Genomic DNA, 18,244 nt, shown 5'->3' with positions numbered 1-18,244 from the left:
AGTCTGCAACTGCACAGCTAAACTAAATTAAATCCTACTCACTGACCCTTTAAGTGCTTTGCTATGTTACACACTAAAAATAAAAGTTCAAGTTGGTGATGCCATAGGAGAACTTTTTTTTCCAGTTCTGCGAGGAACCTTTTAGCTATTGGTTCTTCAAAGAACAAGATGCTGCAAGGCCGCCTTAAAGAACCAGTATTCAGTATAAGGAAGAACATTTTAAAAGGAAAAAAGATTGTTAAACATAAAAAGGTTCTTCAAAGCACCGAAAGTGCTGCGACTTAAAGAACCCAAAACAGCAAAAACAGGGTTCTTAAAGATAAAAAAAAAGGTTCTCCAGAGAACTCCAGAGCAGTTATAAGGAGTTAGAACCTAAAGTGGTTCTTCAAGGTGCAATAAAAATAATTTGAATTCATTGATTTATGTATTTCATTTTCACTGCAACACTGGGTAAAGAACTCTTTTTGCATCCAGTTCCCCAACGAACGCAAAACAGCAAAAACAGGGTTCTTAAAGATTAAAAAAAAGGTTCTCCAGAGAACTCCAGAGCAGTTAGGAACCACTCTTCAAAAAAAAAAAAAAGAGTTTGAACCTAAAGTGGTTCTTCAAGGTGCAATAAAAAAAAATATTTTCACTGCAACACTGGGTAAAGAACTCTTTTTTTTTCCCCAAAGAACCCAAAACAGCAAAAATGGTTCTTAAGAATAAAAGGTTCTCCAGAGCAGTAATCAAGAACCACCCTTAAAAATAATAAGTTTGAACCTAAGGTGGTTCTTCATGCTGATGCCATAGGGGAACCTTTTCCGTTCTGTAAGGAACCTTTTATGGTTTGGTTCTTTAAAGAACCATTTATTCAAGTTCTTCCCAGAATTCAGTGTCAGTAATATCTATCCCAGAGTTGACTGATGAATCAATATATTTATGCATTTAATTTTCAATGCAACATTGGATTTTTTGCATCCAGTCCCCTAAAGAACCATAAACAGAAAAAAAGGTTTCTCAAAGATAAAAGGTTCTCCAGAGAACCACCCTTAAAAACAAAGAGTTTGACTGTAAACATTATTTGTCCCAGAGTTCACTGAAGTTACAATATATAATTTGAATTAACTGATTAATGTAATTAATTTAAAGAACTATTTATTTATTTTTTGCATTCAACAGCAGTAAAAAGGCTTACGGATAAAAAGGTCCTTATGAAGAACCAGTTTTTCTGAGTGTACCAAATGAAACCGAGAGGAAATCATTAGAATCGAGTAGATAAGTGAGATTTTGCCACTTTATTACAGACCTGGTAGCTTATCGGCCGTTTTCAGTCGTTTACTATGATCCATTCTGGACAAATGACTCATTAGATCAGATAGATTAAGCTCTGAGTTCACTCGCACTCTGTCAGCCACGCCAAAATCTTCAAACTCATTACACCCTGCATGAGCAGGAGCTGCTTTAATGCCTCAGCCAAGCGAAAACATTTGCTCCCTCTGCTCTTTATTGGACTGTTATTACAGGAGTAATAGTGAATCAAAGAGGCTGCAGAGAAGAAATCCTGCAGGATGCATTTATCTATTCCTGCACGCTCATTATGCGACTTTATCTCCGTGTGGGGGCGTCACGTCAACATATTCTCACATGCTTCTCCTTCATTTCTCAGCCCTGTCTGCATTTATCTCTCGTGCAGCTTGCTTTAGCATCATTTTTTAGGACAAGCGCGCACACCCCTCCACCCCCACCCTCTCCTCCTCCTTTAAAAAGCCGACTCGGTGGTGGTGGTGAACGGGACACCTCGGGCTGACCCCGGCCCCTAACAAAGCCAACTACTAGTCACTGTCTGGGAGCCTTTTATCTGCTTTCTTTCTTTTTCGGCCTTTCTGACCGAGCCGTGTTTTGTTGTCCATCCTTTGACTCGGCCACAAGGCCAAATATGGCCCGAGACCGAGCCTCAATATGGGCCAGATTAATTTTTCAGCTCCGGCCATCTGTGTGGGGGTTCAAGTCATTCAGCCAAAAGTCATAAATCTACAGTTTTCTATAGGAGCTGTGCGCGGGAGGGGGGTGGGGAGAGGTGGATAAAGACATTAGATAGATAGATAGATAGATAGATAGATAGATAGATAGATAGATAGATAGATAGATAGATAGATCATTAACATTATTTATGATCATTTAAAATGTTTTCTCAGCGTCTATTCTAAACCATTTCTCCCCGCCACTAAAGCTTCATTAGCCCTATAATGAACATTTTTTCCCCCCAACCAAATTATCCCATTACGTCTGACATAAACAACCCCAAAAGTGAGGCCTCCCATTGGCTGGCCGCAGGGTCACGTGGCCCGCGCGGCCGTCCGTCTATTTGACAGCCGCAGGATGGCTTGATGCCAGAGGGGGAGAAAGAGACAGAGAGAGGGGAGAGAAAGAAAAATTAGTATTCTCCTACCAGCCTCGCTATAAATCAATCATGGAGTCCTACGTGGTGAGCTGTAAATATGCTGAGCCGCAGTTCCCGCCTTGTGAAGAAGATTACAGTAATTTTAGTGACCAAGGGGGGTATTACAACAACCCCCAGGACAGTGGTAGTTATGGAGGAGGCTATCAGCCCGTGCAGCCCCCTCCGCCTCCATACACACCACAACAAACCGGCTATCAACACTCTTTGCAGGGGCACCACCGGGAGGATGGAGAGGACCACCGCGCAGTGCAGCAGCAGCAGCAGCAGCCCCACCAAGGTGCGCCTTTCCCCGGCTACAGAGAGACAGATGTGCCCGGTAAGGAGAGGTTCAGCGTGGGTGACCTGCAGTGCCAGGCCTGGATGACCTGTGCAAAGCCCGCTCAGGTGCAGAGGAAAGCGGCCTGCCAGGGGAAGGACAAGCCGCCTATTGTTGTCTACCCGTGGATGAAGAAGGTGCACATCGCGCATGGTGAGATGGAGTTTCATCTTCTGTGTGTGTGTGAAGCTTTTCCATCTTTATGTTTCTGCTTTCTTCTCTCTCTCACTCTCTCTCTCTCTGGTGTTTTTGTCCATTTGTGAGCACCGTTTTGTGTGTGTGTGTGTGTGTGTGTGTGTGTTGTCGAGTTATTTATGATCTTAGTGAGAGTCAGGGAGAATTACAACCCCTATAAAGTTTTATGGCCCTGCCACAGCGCGTCTGTGTGTGTGTGTGTGTGTGTGTGTGTGTGTGTGTGTGTGTGTGTGTGTGTGTGTGTGTGTGTAATGCTGCGGCTGAACAAAAACCTGCAAGTCAAGAGCAAAAATAAATAAATACAGATTTGGACTTCTGCGACCACAAACACTAAAAATCACCTGATAATAATAACTGCAATTTAAAACTATTTTAATCTGATTTTATTAAAATTATAAAAGTCTCCAAATGTTAATTTAATTAATTAAAATTCAAAACAAACATTCTGTTTAACTCTCCGTCCCTTTCTTTGTGTCCTACAGTTAATCCGAACCACGTGGGTCCGGAACCAAAGCGTCTACGGACGGCCTACACGCGCCAGCAGGTTCTGGAGCTCGAGAAGGAGTTCCACTTCAGCCGTTACCTCACGCGCCGCCGACGCGTCGAGGTGGCCCACGCGCTCTGTCTCACCGAGCGGCAGGTGAAGGTGTGGTTCCAGAACCGGCGCATGCGCTGGAAGAAAGACAACAAGCTGCCGAACACCAAAGGAAGGAGCAAAAACAAGAAGGACAACAACAACAACGGCGACAGCAACGTGAAGACGGTGATCACCGTGTGAGCAGGCAGCAGCCGTGTCAGCACCTTCACTCTCCAAATCCACGAGGCTTCTTCCAGCTTTTATTTTGAAGTCTGGTCGTTGTTCCTGATTTTGTTGTTGTTGTGATATTTAATGAATTAATGAATGTTCCCGAGTCCTCGTGTGAACTCGGAGGTTCCAGATCTCATATTTGGGAATTTAGGTTCAGATTTTTACGCGCCTCGTCAAACTTTTACGCATCGCGAGGAGAGAGAGAGAGTGTCTTTGTTTGTGTGTGGAGAAAACAGGGTTTGATTTCTACAGGGTAAAAACATGAAGAAATAATACAGGGTTCTTTTTTTAAATAGCTACCTAAATAAAAAAAATAAAAAAAGATTAAATAACTTATGAATATGCACATTACCAAAATGTTGTTTTCCACAAACTGGCGCTTAAAGACGCAGAAACAGAAGAAGAGAAGCAGCGCGGCTCAGCTGCACGACGGTTTTTTATTATTATTTTGTACATAGATCCCCCCAGAAAATGAAAAATAAAAACATGCAGATGTTGTAGGATGAGTAGCCATATCGCGCAGATAATTTTTTTAATCTCCAAAGTTTCCAGTAAAGAGGTTTGTGACGCACGGCGCGGACAGATGTTCTCAGGGTTACAGGGTTTGTTTGTTTCCTTCAGCACAGAAAAGATTCTCAGCTTTTGCATCCTCAAAGTTCTCCAGTTTAATATGCTATTGATCTCTTATTATTATTATTGTTGTTGTTGTTATTATAGCCAGTACTTATTTTTATTTGTATTATCTAGAAGCATATTTTATTCTTTGTAGCGACTTTTTCTTTTGTATGTGGAACAAAAAGAGAAAAACTCTTTTATACGTTCAAATGTTTTGATAAAATAAAAAAAATTAAAGAAATGTTTTCCCATCTCTGTCTCTCTCACACACACACACACACACACACACACACGGAGGATAGATGTCTTTTTGTTGTTGGTGGTGAGGGAAATGCCTCTGAACATGCTTTATGGATGAAAGATGAATTCATAATTATCAGATTTGGCTCAAACAAAGAGAATCACTTCGCGCTCCTCTCTCAGTCAATAAATCAAACGTAGAAACAACGTTTCTCCAACGTGTTATCTAATAACAGAGCGGATCTTTGTCCAATTTAACGGAGCGTCAAAGCTCTCGAGCCGAGCCAAGACAAATCTCCCTCCGTGATGTCTCAACTCAGCAGCTTCTTCCAAAATGTTCTCCCCGTGGGAGGATTTAAAATTATTCCGCCGCATGAACGATCATCCCGGACGTTTAATCACGGCCGGTGACAGTCTGCTGCCGTCTTACTCCGAGACAAAGAGCCCGAAAGACTCGGTGTTCGAGGCAGAGCTCAGATGGGACAGTTAGTTTGATATTTCCTGCGCACACACGGCAGATATAAGGTTTGGGTTACACATCGGGTATGTGGCTAAAAGAAAAACAGAGAGCCGTGTGGAGTTTTACGCATTGTTTACGCACAGCGCATGCAGGGACACCCTGTGTGTGTGTGTGTGCGTGTGTCTTTCCGTGTGTGTATTTGTGTGTTTGTGGTGGGGATGTGAGGGAAATGAGAGGCATTAATTGGTGGCTTCCGGTCGAGACGGGGTTAAATGTGCAGGAAGGAGGCTGACAGAGAGAAAACATGTTGGAGATCCACCACAAATCCAAATGTTCACCCACAGAGGAGAAGCCTGTAAACCACACACACACACACACACACACACACACACACACACAGCTGACAGTCCACGCTGCGCACGTATTAGAGATTTTATGACAGATTATTTTGGACAGAAACGGTAAAAATCTTCGAGAAAATGCTGAAAATGTTAAATTAAAATCACACTGTGCTTGTATGAAGAGTTCCCGCGTGCTAAAAGGCTTTCATATATTATATTTAATTATTCAAACTATGCATGATTTTGTGTTTTGATCCCAGAGGTGTGTGTGTGTGTGTGCGTGTGTGTGTGTGTGTGTGTCGCCTGTTGTTTGTCACACCGACCTGCCTCTGCAGTGTGACTGTGGTGCAGCAGGAGCGCCCCCGGCTGCTTCATCAGAGTACTGCAGCCTGGAAAACACAAACAAAGACAGTACGTTAGATCAGCTGCTGTCAGACAGAAACACCTGTGACATGAAGTTTTTCCTCATTTTATAAAACGTTGTTATTTACAATGCATGTTTGCATGCTCCTCTTATTTTATTTACTTTTAACATTTCATTTGTTTTATTGTTGTAGTTTTTATCTTTATTATTTTATTTTTATGCAACTGTTCTTAAATTGTGTGTGTTTTCACCTTAAAGGTTTTAATTGACTGACTTTTTTTATTTGTTTTATTGTTGTAGTTTTATGCTTTTTATTTTTATGCAGCATGTTCCTTTAGCCTAAAGAACTGTTCAGTTTTCCGTGTTGTGCATCTCTGCATGAAAGCTGCTGTATGAATACATAAAGTCGAGTTGCTACTTCGGGATCAATAAAGTATCTATCTATGAACATGCAAACAAACCATATAAACACTAAAGTTACAATTTTTTTGGACTGTGTGAAAGCTAATCCAAAATCCTGATCATTTAAAAGCTGTATTATATTATTATAGAAGTTAAAATCAGCTGTTTCTGTTCTATTGTTAGTTATATTATATTGCAGTTATTATTTATATCACGGTCACTTTCTTTGTAATATTTCTCACACTGTGGTCACTTTACATTACAATACTGTTTTTATACATCATGCCACTGTTATCCTCAGTACTTTTCTGTTTGAAGGTTGATTGTTGTTTATTGTAAGTTATAGATGTTTCTGATTCTGTAGTGTTTGCTTCACTTTCCTCTGCTGCTGGAACAAGTAGATTCCCCCGTGGTGGGATGAATAAAGTAAATCTAATCTAATCTAATCTGATCTAATATAATCTAATTATTGTTCTGTCCTCTTTGTGAACGTTGAGGACGTGAAGCGGAACTAAAAAAAAAAAGTCAGACACACTTTTCTTCCCGGGGACGTCATTCTCAGGCGGACCAGACGTTGCCTGTGCAGAGCAAACAGTTGCACCTTTAAACTTGCACGCGAGCGGCACTGACGTCATCTCATCGATAAACAACTATCAGTATTAATAATCGATTGAGGACATTTATATTTCTGCAGCGTCACCATGTCTCTGGCGGCGGAGGCGTTCGTGTCGCAGATGGCGGGTAAGCGGAACGACCTTAGCGACGGCTAGGCTAGGCTAGGCTAGGCTAGCTCTGACACAGGTCTGTTACAGTGACGCTAGGCTAGGCTAGGCTAGGCTAGCCGGATAAAGTCGTTTATCTGACGATTGTTTTAAAAACTACAAACGGAAACAGTTCGAGCTGACCCAGTTTCGTGCGGAGTCGCTTATAAATAAACAATAAAAACACTTACTGCGGTGACGCGCGGCTAATTTATAAAACACGAAGTGCAACCAAACACCCTGTAAGAGCCAAGATGGCGGGATCATCTCTTCCCCTCTTTTAACCCTTCGACCGCCGCTCCGAGCGCCGCGCAGCGCCGTGCTGCCACCGGCGGCCGGAGGCGGTACTGCAGCAGTGATACTGTAGAGCCGTTGAAGCTGCTGTAATACAACGTCTGACCGCCGGCGGCAGCACCGAGCGCAGTTTGAAGTGTGTTTATCACCCACGGTGAGCAGGTAAACTTCATTCATGAAGTGTGAACAGCTGCAGGTTTTGTAGTTCTACTTGCTGCAGCTGTTCCTTCTAGGTTTTGTAGTTCTGCAGCTGTTCCTTCTGGGTTTTGTAGTTCTACTTGCTGCAGCTGTTCCTTCTGGGTTTTGTAGTTCTACTTGCTGTAGCTGTTCCTTCTGGGTTTTGTAGTTCTACTTGCTGCAGCTGTTCCTTCTAGGTTTTGTAGTCCTACTTGCTGCAGCTGAAGTGTGTTTAATACCCACGGTGAGCAGGTAAACCTCATTCATGAAGTTTGTGTGCTCTGACTGACAGATTCAAAGATGACAAAATAAATGACAAAAACAGAGAAATGATGAAACATTGAAGTGAAAACAGAAGACGTCACTCTAATTAACTTATCATTGGTTTAATTATGCCTGCACATACACAGCACAGCATGAAAAAGCCATGTTTATCTTCATAATGTTTGTGTGTGTGTGTCCCTGTCCCTGTGTGTGTCCCTGTCCCTGTGTGTGTCCCTGTGTGTGTGTCCCTGTCCCTGTGTGTGTCCCTGTGTGTCCCTGTGTGTCCCTGTCCCTGTGTGTGTGTCCCTGTCCCTGTGTGTGTCCCTGTGTGTGTCCCTGTGTGTGTCACTGTGTGTGTTCCTGTGTGTGTGTCTGTGTCCCTGTGTGTGTCCCTGCCCCTGTGTGTGTCCCTATGTGTGTCCCTGTGTGTGTCCCTGTGTGTCCGTGTCCCCCTGTGTGTGTCCCTGTGTGTGTCCCTGTGTGTGTCACTGTGTGTGTTCCTGTGTGTGTGTCTGTGTCCCTGTGTGTCCCTGTCCCCGTGTGTGTCCCTGTCCCTGTGTGTGTGTGTGTCCCTGTGTGTGTGTCCCTGTGTGTGTGTGTGTCCCTGTGTGTGTGTGTGTGTGTGTGTGACAGCTGCTGAACCTTGGCCTGAGACTGCGACCTTGTATCAGCCGCTGAAGGGTGAGTCAGCTGGAAGAACTTCAAACAGAGGCATGACTGTCAGTGTAGTTCTTCACGTCACGTCTTGTTGTTTGTTACAGAGGATCAGATCCTGCTGTCAGACTGCGCCTCATCTCTCGCCGTGCAGGTGAGCGTGTGTGTGTCTGTGTGTGTGTGTGTGTGTGTGTGTGTGTGTGTGTGTGTGTGAGGCAGCTTCAGCACTGACTCTCTCTCTGTCTCTGTGCAGGCCTACCTGAGGATGTGCGGTCTACCTGTGCAGGTGGTTTGCAGAGCAAACGCTGAGTACATGTCACCTTCTGGTTAGTACACACACACACACACACACACACACACACACACACACACTACTGCAGGAGTCTTGGGGTGCTGTGAATACATTGTTTGAATCCCAGCAGGGGGCGTTACACACTAAGATGTCAGTGTCAGTGAAGGCCTTCTGGGTTTGTAGTTCTACTTGCTGCAGCTGTCCCTTCTGGGTTTTGTAGTCCTACTTGCTGCAGCTGTCCCTTCTGGGTTTTGTAGTTCTACTTGCTGCAGCTGTCCCTTCTGGGTTTTGTAGTTCTACTTGCTGCAGCTGTTCCTTCTGGGTTTTGTAGTTCTGGTTGCTTCCTTCTGAAGTGACCGTGATGATTTTAACGTGTTCGTCTCTCTGTAGGAAAGATTCCCTTCATCCACGTCGGGAACCAGGTGGTGTCAGAGCTCAGCCCCATCGTACAGTTCACCAAAGCTAAGGTGAGTCAGTCGTTAGTAGTTTCTGTTCGTTAGTTAAAAAAAAAAAAGATTTAAGTGTGTGTGTGTGTGTGTGTGTGTGTTTTCAGGGTCATTCTCTGAGCGATGGTTTGGATGATGTTCAGAGAGCTGAGATGAAGGCGTACATGGAGCTGGTCAACAACATGCTGCTGACTGCTGAGGTACACACACACACACACACACACACACACACACACACACACACTCACTCCCCTTCTTGGGTCCTAAATTAGGGAATTTAAAGGCGCCTCCTACCGGCAACACCGCGGCCCGGTTCAGAAGCGTCCCAGAAGCCTCCGCTCGGCTCCACGTTTACGCCATGTGTCGATTTCCACAGAGCAGCTCGAGCTGACAGGAAGCCAGACACAGAAAGTGCACAGAGAAGCCGGTGGATTTTCAAAATAAAATACCCCGTGCAAACTGCCAAAAGAGAAAGAAATGAAGTACGTAGCATATTTCCACACGTAGAAGCATGTTTAGAAGAACATGAACCAGGAAAATGAGCAAATCTGTGCAAGTAAACAAAGTCTGGAGGAAGAAACGCTCCCGGTGGTTTGAAGTCGATGCAGGACGTGACGGAGACGAGCCCGGTGGAGTTTCGGGGTCAGTCGATGGATTCAAGAAGCTGCTAATAACTCGCCTGTTTCTAAAGTCTTTTTATTTTGTGATTTCCATTGTTGAAAACTCTTGAACCTCTTTGAAAGCTGCTTCACAGTCTCTCCTCTCCTCCTCTCCACAGTTGTACATCCAGTGGTGTGATGACGCTACAGCTGCCGAGGTGTGTGTGAAGTCTTTAGTTATATTTTTAAGACTTGCCAGTGATTATCAGATTATTATTAATAATCAGATGTGTGTGTTTTCATAGATTTCACGCCCCAGGTACAGCAGCCCTTACTCGTGGCCTCTCAGTAACATCCTGGCCTATCAGAAGCAGTGGGAGGTTCGCAGGAAGATGAACGCCGTCGGGTGGGGAGGGAAAACCCTGGAACAGGTCGGCAAACAAACAAAGCTGAACAGATGCCGGTCATGTTGTTGGAGCTTCATGTGTCTTCTGTGTGTTTCAGGTCTATGAGGACGTGAGTCAGTGCTGCCAGGCGCTGTCGCAGAGGCTGGGGACACAACCGTACTTCTTTAATAAGCAGTGCGTATCTGTGTGTGTGTGTGTGTGTGTGTGTGTGTGTGACTGACCTTCACAGTGTCAGGAAGCATTCTAGCACCACCTTGTGTTGTAACACTGCACTGACCTCCTTACCTTTATTGTAGGCCCACAGAACTGGACGCGTTGGTGTTCGGCCACCTCTTCACCATCCTGACCACCAGGCTGACGAGCACCGAGCTGGCAGAGAAGATCAAGAGCTACAGCAACCTGCTGTCCTTCTGCAGACGCATCGAACAGACCTACTTCGAAGACAAGAGCTCTTCATGAAGGACAGCCTGCGTGTTTTATCTCTTCTTGTACATTCTTGTCTTTTCCCGCTCTCATTCCCTCGACGTAAGAAGCTCATGTTCACACACCGACCCTTCGTGCTCGTGCTGTTCTTTCTCGCTTTGTGCTTGTACATTGTTGCATGCTGCTGATGTGTCCACGACACATCCATAGACCTCCAGTAGGGATCATTGTTAAGGGTGTTAATACCACACACACGTTCATCAGCTGCTGTCCGCTCTGACATGTATCGTGACGTGTTCGTGAATGTCTGCAGAGCGTCAGAGGTTTCACAGTCGTGACGCGGTTGCCTTTCAGAAGGCAGGACTCCATGTGTGATATGATGATAATAAGAACTGTGACGCAGCGTCGACACGCTCGCTCTTCTCCTGTACAAACAAACATGACGATGATGAAGAGGAAGTGATTTATTGGTTTAGTTTTTCCATCGTTGTTAATTTAAAGTGCCTACAAAATAAAAGTCCAGATATAAACCTTTTGATTTGAAGTTCATTGATAACACTGATGTGTAACATTTAGAGTCTAGTGCCAATTAAATGGATTTTACGCTGTGGTTCTGTGTATTTATAGATTTTTTTATTGATAAATGACATACTGGAGGCGTACGTCATCCATCTTCTTCCAGACAGACTTCTCTGGGCTCTATCGTCCCTCCAGCAGGTTCTGGGTCTCCTCCCAGTTTGACTTTCCCAGATCACCTCCAACAGAAAACTCCTCATCTGGCTCCTTTCGATGTGAAGGAGCAGCACCCCTCCTCTGAGCTCCTTCTATCCTGAGGTTAGACGGGGTCACGTGTTGGCCTCGAGGTCCTCGGCAGTAGCAGTTGTTAATTTTTAAGTTATCTCAAGGTTGTGGTGACCAGGGTTGAAGGAACTGAAGGTGCCTTCTTAGACATAATGGGTCAAACCACACTTCAATAAATATTACAGCATCAGAGGCTCCTGAACACTTTCTCTCCTCCTGACCTGGTGCCAGTAATTTCCCCACCAAACCTCCGGATGTCCAAGCTCCTCACCCTCACCCAGGCTGAGTCTGGCCACTCGGTGGAGGGAACTCATTTCAGGCTCATCCTTTGGCTCACCTGACCGCAGGTGAGGGTTGGAATGTAGATGGACTGGTAAAGGGGTCCAACAAGTACTGATAACATGTTTGACTTTGGTGGAGGACCGGATGGCGTCTGTACTCCCTCAGCATCCCCTCACAGGAGCCCCCCAGGGGACTCCCATGACCCCCTCAGCACCCCTTGCGAGGATGAAGAGCTGGTCTGGTCTGCAGTCCACATCGCTCCTCCTGAATCTGGGGTTCAACAATCGGTCTGACCTTTTTTCCAGCACCCGAGAATAAACTTTCCTGGGGACATGGAGCAGCGTAATAACCCGATAATTCGAGCCGCTGCACAGATACTGTACCTGTCCTCAATGTGACATCATCAAATAATAAAATGACGGTAAAAGGAGCCACATGAAGATCCCTTCAGATCTATATTCAGGTCTGATATGTGGTCTGGGTCACAGACGAGCCCCGTGGTGATGTCTGATCACCTCTGACTGCCCTCCAGTCAAACGGTGTCTGTCTTCCAGGTTTCCTGTGAGGTCAGCGTTTGACCTTTGAACTTCCAGGCTGTGACATCATGAGTGATGACCTGCAGAACGTGGCCGAGCGCTGCACAGTCAAAGGTCATCATGCAGACGACAGACGGACAGACTACAACCGTCTGTGAGCCTCAATGTACAAAATCTGAACCAAAGGACAAAATAATGCAGTAACATGCAAGACTGGTCCTTGATCTTCATCTGATCTTGTTGACCAGAGTGACCTGAGTTCATTGAGCGGTCATTGAGGAGGTCCCGGTTCACCGCGGCGTTCATGGTCGTGTTTAGACTGGAGAGGAACTCCTCTGATTCGTCAACAGAAAGGTCGAGGAGTCGTGCCGTGCTCTCCATTGTCAAGTCTTTGTTTTCAGCTTTGTTTCTTCTGCAGATGATGTGGAGTCAGTGAAGCTACAATAACTTTTGGTGATCACAAAAAGTTATCAACCATCAACCAGGTCCCCAGCAGCAGCTGATATCAGTGACTAGTCCAGCAGCAGTCAGCCCAGAACCAGAACCAGACCCAGCAGTAGCTGATATCAGTGACTAGTCCGGCAGCAGTCAGCCCAGAACCAGAACCAGACCCAGCAGCAGCTGATCTCACTGACTAGTCCAAGCAGCAGTCAGCCCACTCGGCGTCTGTCTTTCTTCAGCCTTTTATTTCACCAAGCCTCACCAACCACTAAAGTCCATCCCCATTTATCTTGTCCGCGGCTTCTTGCTCGCTCACTCTCTCCCTTTCTCTCTTAGCTTCCTCCGTCAGCGTCCTCTTTCACTCTCTTTCCCTCTGCCATTATGTCCTGAGAGGCTGCTGAGCCTGGTTACCTCCTCTTCTTCTTCCTGGTCGTCCATAAGCCTGTTGGTAACAAACACTCAGTTCGTCACGTTGCGGTGAGCTCAGAGCGACGGTACGCTCTGAGCTCACCGCAAGCTGACGAACTGATCTAACAGCAGCTCAGCTGTCAGCAGTTTACTTCACTGTCATCATAAACTCTGTAAATCACAGAGGAGTTGAGGCGGAGCAGCCGGAGACATCAGAGGGAAAACACAGAAAACAGTTCCTCCATAAATATGATCCAGTTTCACCAAATCAGTGAAATATTTGCTGCTGTGTGACTATGTGCCGTAAGGTTACGTACTTCTCCCGACCCGCCCCCAAAGTTACATAGTTGAGACAGACGTACGAATGACAGAGACAACCGTTCAGCTCCTGATCACAGGTCAGTGCAGTTGATGATGTTAAAGTTACACAATGACCTCATGTAGCAGCCAATCAGAACACAGAATTAGCAGGTTTGATGTTTTTTTTGTTTGTTTTTTATCAATTCTTAATAATATATCCACAATTAAAGGATGATGAACTCATTCTTATCTCTGATTTTGATTGTTTCAGGATGTAATGTTCTTATATGATGCATTCTATGAAAACTAATGACTGAATAATACAAAGTGTGAGAAATATAAAGACAAGCTCATTTTTGCTTTAATGAGTTTTATTTTATTTTTTTTAAACATGAGACAAGTTGTAATGACACACTGTTTCCAGGAGGGGGCAGCATGAGGATTGTCTTCTGCTCTGTCTTCATTGCACCACACTGACCAGTCTGCAGCACAGCTGGTTGCACTGGTTTGACCTTCTGTTTCTTGATGCATGCTGGGACATGATGCAGCAAAACACAAAATTAAAAAAAGATATATATAGGCAAACATTTTGTATAAAACTCTGACACGACGTGCTTTTTTCCTTTTAATTAACTTAATTAACTCAATTAAATACCTGCCACTGCTGCACGAGCTCTACATGTCTTAGTGTATTCATGTCACTCTGTTAATACTGTACACAACATAATGATATTTCTTTATCTGTGTACACCAGTATACAGTCATTGTTGCTGTTTTTTTAAACAGCTGCTGCCTTTCAACATAAAATAATTCATGAAAATATGTGTATCTGTTTGGCATTAAATATAAACTTTTTAAAATCTTTGCACTGTTGAGGCTCTACAGTTCTAATAAAATAATAATAAAATAAAAACATTTTATTTATCAGCACTTTCAGTAAAACTCAAACAACTTTCCAAGATGACTGAGAGCTTTGTAGTTGATGGAGGATCTTGAGTGGATCTGCTGCTTTATGGGAGCCAGTGAAGGTGTTGCAGGATGGTTGTACGCATTTCTTTGACTAACTTACACTTTGACTTCTAAAGAAGTCTCTTATGTCCACTTTTCTTCTTTACACATCCAGGCGCACGGGTTCTGTTTACTAAAGTGTAACTTGTTTTTGTGGACAAACTGCAGGAGACTAAAAACCTTTGACCAAGTCAGGGGACATGTCCTCTGTGTGTCCACCCTCCTTCCTGAGTAGTGATGTGTCGGTCGCGAACGAGCCGGTTCAAAGAGCCGGCTCTTTTAAGTGAACGATGGGAGCCGGCTCCCGTCCGTCCGTAAGCCCACAGGAGTGGGGTGCAAAAATTTATTATTTTTTAGACTATACCAAAAACATTTTGGTTTCATTTTGTCCAGATGTCAGTGGTGGGCATAACAAGCACTTGTGTGGTGTGTTTATATAAAAAAATAAAATGTCAATAGCTGTCCTTTTTTAAAATTTCTATGCTTAGGTTAGCAGAGTGGTTCTTCAAGCAGTTAGTGCATTATTGGGCGGTTTCAGGGAGTTCCAAGGGATTTACAACTGTAAATGCAGTGTGCTAGAGCAAATATGGAAATTCAAGTGATATATGCCTTAAAATACAAATCACAAGTAAAAACAGCGCTAAATTGGCCTGAATTATAAAAGGTGGGAGCCGAAAAGAGCCGTCTCTTCTTGGTGAGCGAGCCAAATGATCCGGCTCACTAAAACAAGCCGGAATCTCCATCGACTATTCCTGAGAGACTTCCCTGTACAGGAACAGGGAGGGACCCGAAAGTGAAAGTGTTTGTTCAGACTCCATGTTGAGGTCGCAGAGCAGAAGGAGGAGAAGTGAAGGCTGAGGCAGGGTGAGTGTTAATCAAAACATTTGTTTATTACATTATTTTATTATTGTCTCAACACACTACTTCATTTCTCCTCCGACTCGCCGGTGTTTCGGTTCAACGAGTGACGTGGTTAACTGGTGCCCGTCAGTGTGACGCAGTTTCAAACAGCAAGAGAACACGTAGCTGTCGTCGTGAATGCTCTAGTTTTTTTCCTTTCTACGTCCTCATGTGTTTTCAAGAGACGGTGGAAGAAACTTGTGAACATTGTGACACTAAAAAGATTTTTCACAGGCGACCAATCAGAGAATTCAACTTTGATCGACAACCGTCTGTCTCAGCAGCAGCAGCAGCAGCAACTCTCGCGAGATCTGGCAACGCAGTTATAAATCCAGTTCAGTCGAGTTTTATTGGAATAAATCTATTACCAAAGAGTCACAAATAATACAACTCATTAACGAGATGAGGAAATAAACCCAATTCATTAAGTTCAAAACATAGAATTAATCCTGTGTGTGTGTGTGTGGTGTCGTGTGTGTGGTGTGTGTGTGTGTTGTGTGTGTGTGTGTGGTGATGTGTGAGGGCTGTAATGGAGGAGTTGGGCTCACTTCCTTTGATCATTGTTGTAGAATTGATTGGCTCTTTTTGGATCCTCATTAAAAGTTGAACTTGGCGAGTTCAGCTCTGCATTCATTGTGTGGGGGTGTTCCGGTGCACGTGAGAATGCTCTTACAGGCTTTCTATTGGCTGTTTGTCACAGTTTTCTCTGAGTCTTGATTATGAGAGGACCCTACACTTCACTACCTACAGTATGATTGGTTCAACTATAGATGGTGAATATTGGAGCCAGATTCTAACAGGTTATCTATAGTTAAAGAATGTTTTAGAAGCATAGAAAAGCCCTTCTTCACTTGTCTCTGAGATTATGGACGGCCACATTGAAATGTCCTGAACATCATTTGAAGGGAATGGTGATTTCAAGTAAAACTTGTTTCACCTCTCAGACTGACTGAAGTCCAGAAGATGGAGGAAGAGGAGGACGAAGCAGAGTCCTCAGGATCCATCTGTCTGCTATGAAGAGTGACTGGTCCAAGATGACCTTCCGTCTTCAGGTGATGACCTGGACCCTCAGACACAAAGTAAGAGACTGTTTCTGTAAATGACTGATAAGATGAGCATTGATGATGAAGACTGAAAGATTTGCTTCATGATGCAGACATGCTGTGTGTCTTACAGTACACTGCTGTCTACCACAGTTTATTTAGAGACTCTAACCTCAGTTTAAACTAAATAACTCAAGCTGAGCTGCTCAAGTGAAACATTGAAGGATCATCAGCTCTCTTTAATGGAGGACTTTTATTGTGAAAGAGCTGCAGGAAGTGCTGAGTTTGTATGAATAACAAACGACAGGCGATGACTGAATTTTTATGAACAGACAGACAGGAAAAGCTGTTAGGAATGTTCATGAAATCAAATCATCTTCATCACAGACTGAAAGCTGAATTCAAACAGAAAAAGTAACGACACTTTACTGTGTGAACATCGGAGCTCCAGACAGTGTCGTCAAATCGATCTTGGTCACCAACAGTCAACAAATCATTTGAGTGTAAAGAAATGTCTTCACAGAGAGAGGAAGAGGAGTCATGTTCCTGTGGAGGAGCAGCCGTCCCTGTGTGTTTGGTGTAGGACGTCCTGAAGGATCCGGTCTCTACCAGGGTGGACACTGGTTTCGCAGACACTGCATCACCTCATACGGGGACAAGTCTGCTTCATCAGGAGACTCCTCCTGTCCCCAGTGTGGAGCGGATCCAGAACAAGACGTGGACTGCAGACAGCCAGTCAGACCAGCAGTCAAGTAAGACTGTCCATTTCCTTCTCTAGATAGTCTTCTACATCACTTTTTATTGCTGGTGAAATAATCAGCAGATTGTCACATTTTTTCTTTGTTTAGTCTCAAACTTGTTTCTCTGTTTTAGTGAGTGGTGGTCTGCAGGAGGATTTTTAGATGAACATAAGATCAGCTGAAGACCAGATGTGAACGTGTGACTGAAGGAAGTGATGAAACAGGAAGTGGAACCCCTCAACAGGATACTACACTGAGCTCTACATCACAGAGGACAGAGTGAAGAGGTTTCATACCCAAAGAGTGAGGCAGCTTGAGACAGCTTCCAAGAAGAAGGAGACCCTCCATGACACTCCCAGCAAATGCCACGACATCTTTAAAGCCTTACCTGACCAACAGAGACACATCAGAGTCGCTCGACCAACGCGTCGCGTGGCGTTGGAAAAACCTTCTCAGTGCTGAAGTTCACTCTGGACTGGGCAGAGGGCTCGGAGAACCAAGATGTCAGTCTGGTGGTTCTGCTCTCGTTCAGGGAGGCTGAACTTGATCAAAGATGAGCGGTTTCAGTCTTCTCACGCTGCTCCATGTTTTCCATCCACATTCAGAAGGTCACATAGAGAAGCTCGCTGTCTGTAAACTCCTGTTCATCTTTGACGGCCTGGATGAAAGCAGATTTTCCTGGATTCAACAACAAAGAGCTCGTGTCTGATGTCACACAGAGTCATCAGTCAGGCGTGCTTTGACAAGCCTCATCAAGGGGAACCTGCTTCCCTCGGCTCTCATCTGGATAACTTCCAGACCGCAAGCAGCCAATCAGATCCCTCCTTCATGTGTTGACAGGGTAACGAAGTACGAGGCTCACGGACGCTCAGAAGGAGGAGTATTCAGGAGGAGTCAGTGATGAAGATCGTGTCCAGCAGAATCATCTCACACATCAGACCTCCATGAGCCTTACATCATGTGCTGATCCAGTCCTTCTGCTGGATCCTGCTACATTTTCTGGACCACATGTTGACCACAGACCAGAGAGGAGAGCTGCCCAGACCCTGACTGACATGTACTCACACTTCCTGCTGGTTCAGATCAAAAGAGGAAGAAGAAGAAGTACGATGAAGGACATGAGACGAGTCCACAGGAGCTGAGGAGGCTGACAGGGAAGTTTCTGTCTAGCTGGGGAGGCTGGCGTTTGAACAGCTGGAGAAAGGAAACATCATGTTCTATCTCCAAGAAGACCTGGAGCAGTGTGGGTCGGATGTCACAGAGGCCTCGGTGTACTCAGGAGTT

At 44.7% G+C, this 18,244-nt stretch overlaps 2 protein-coding genes across 2 annotated transcripts; both read left to right on the top strand.

Annotated features, from left to right (window-relative positions):
* The first annotated feature begins 2,103 nt into the window (after positions 1-2,103).
* LOC104927094 (homeobox protein Hox-D4b) lies at positions 2,104-4,525 on the top strand. The gene is made up of 2 exons (XM_010741097.3): positions 2,104-2,912; positions 3,437-4,525. The coding sequence occupies exons 1-2, from the start codon at positions 2,453-2,455 to the stop codon at positions 3,730-3,732; spliced, it is 756 nt and encodes a 251-aa protein (XP_010739399.2). The 5' UTR covers positions 2,104-2,452; the 3' UTR covers positions 3,733-4,525.
* A 2,199-nt stretch (positions 4,526-6,724) lies between these two features.
* mtx2 (metaxin 2) lies at positions 6,725-11,036 on the top strand. The gene is made up of 10 exons (XM_019268539.2): positions 6,725-6,925; positions 8,314-8,361; positions 8,442-8,488; positions 8,588-8,660; positions 9,017-9,093; positions 9,180-9,272; positions 9,851-9,889; positions 9,977-10,102; positions 10,176-10,252; positions 10,375-11,036. The coding sequence occupies exons 1-10, from the start codon at positions 6,886-6,888 to the stop codon at positions 10,535-10,537; spliced, it is 783 nt and encodes a 260-aa protein (XP_019124084.2). The 5' UTR covers positions 6,725-6,885; the 3' UTR covers positions 10,538-11,036.
* The last annotated feature ends 7,208 nt before the right edge of the window (positions 11,037-18,244 follow it).

This window comes from Larimichthys crocea, unplaced genomic scaffold (assembly GCF_000972845.2).
Source record: "Larimichthys crocea isolate SSNF unplaced genomic scaffold, L_crocea_2.0 scaffold307, whole genome shotgun sequence".
In the NCBI taxonomy this organism is placed as follows: domain Eukaryota; kingdom Metazoa; phylum Chordata; class Actinopteri; family Sciaenidae; genus Larimichthys; species Larimichthys crocea.
Note: the sequence above shows the minus strand (reverse complement) of the source record. Positions and strands in the feature narration are given on the sequence as shown.

Bases quoted from the DNA above. Each gene is read 5' to 3' on its own strand.
- LOC104927094 (XM_010741097.3), top strand. From the start codon at position 2,453: ATGGAGTCCTACGTGGTGAGCTGTAAATATGCTGAGCCGCAGTTCCCG. The intron at 2,913-3,436 runs GTGAGATGGAGT...TGTGTCCTACAG, and splicing joins GAAGGTGCACATCGCGCATG to TTAATCCGAACCACGTGGGT.
- mtx2 (XM_019268539.2), top strand. From the start codon at position 6,886: ATGTCTCTGGCGGCGGAGGCGTTCGTGTCGCAGATGGCGG. The intron at 8,489-8,587 runs GTGAGCGTGTGT...GTCTCTGTGCAG, and splicing joins CCTCATCTCTCGCCGTGCAG to GCCTACCTGAGGATGTGCGG. The intron at 10,103-10,175 runs GTCGGCAAACAA...TGTGTGTTTCAG, and splicing joins GAGGGAAAACCCTGGAACAG to GTCTATGAGGACGTGAGTCA.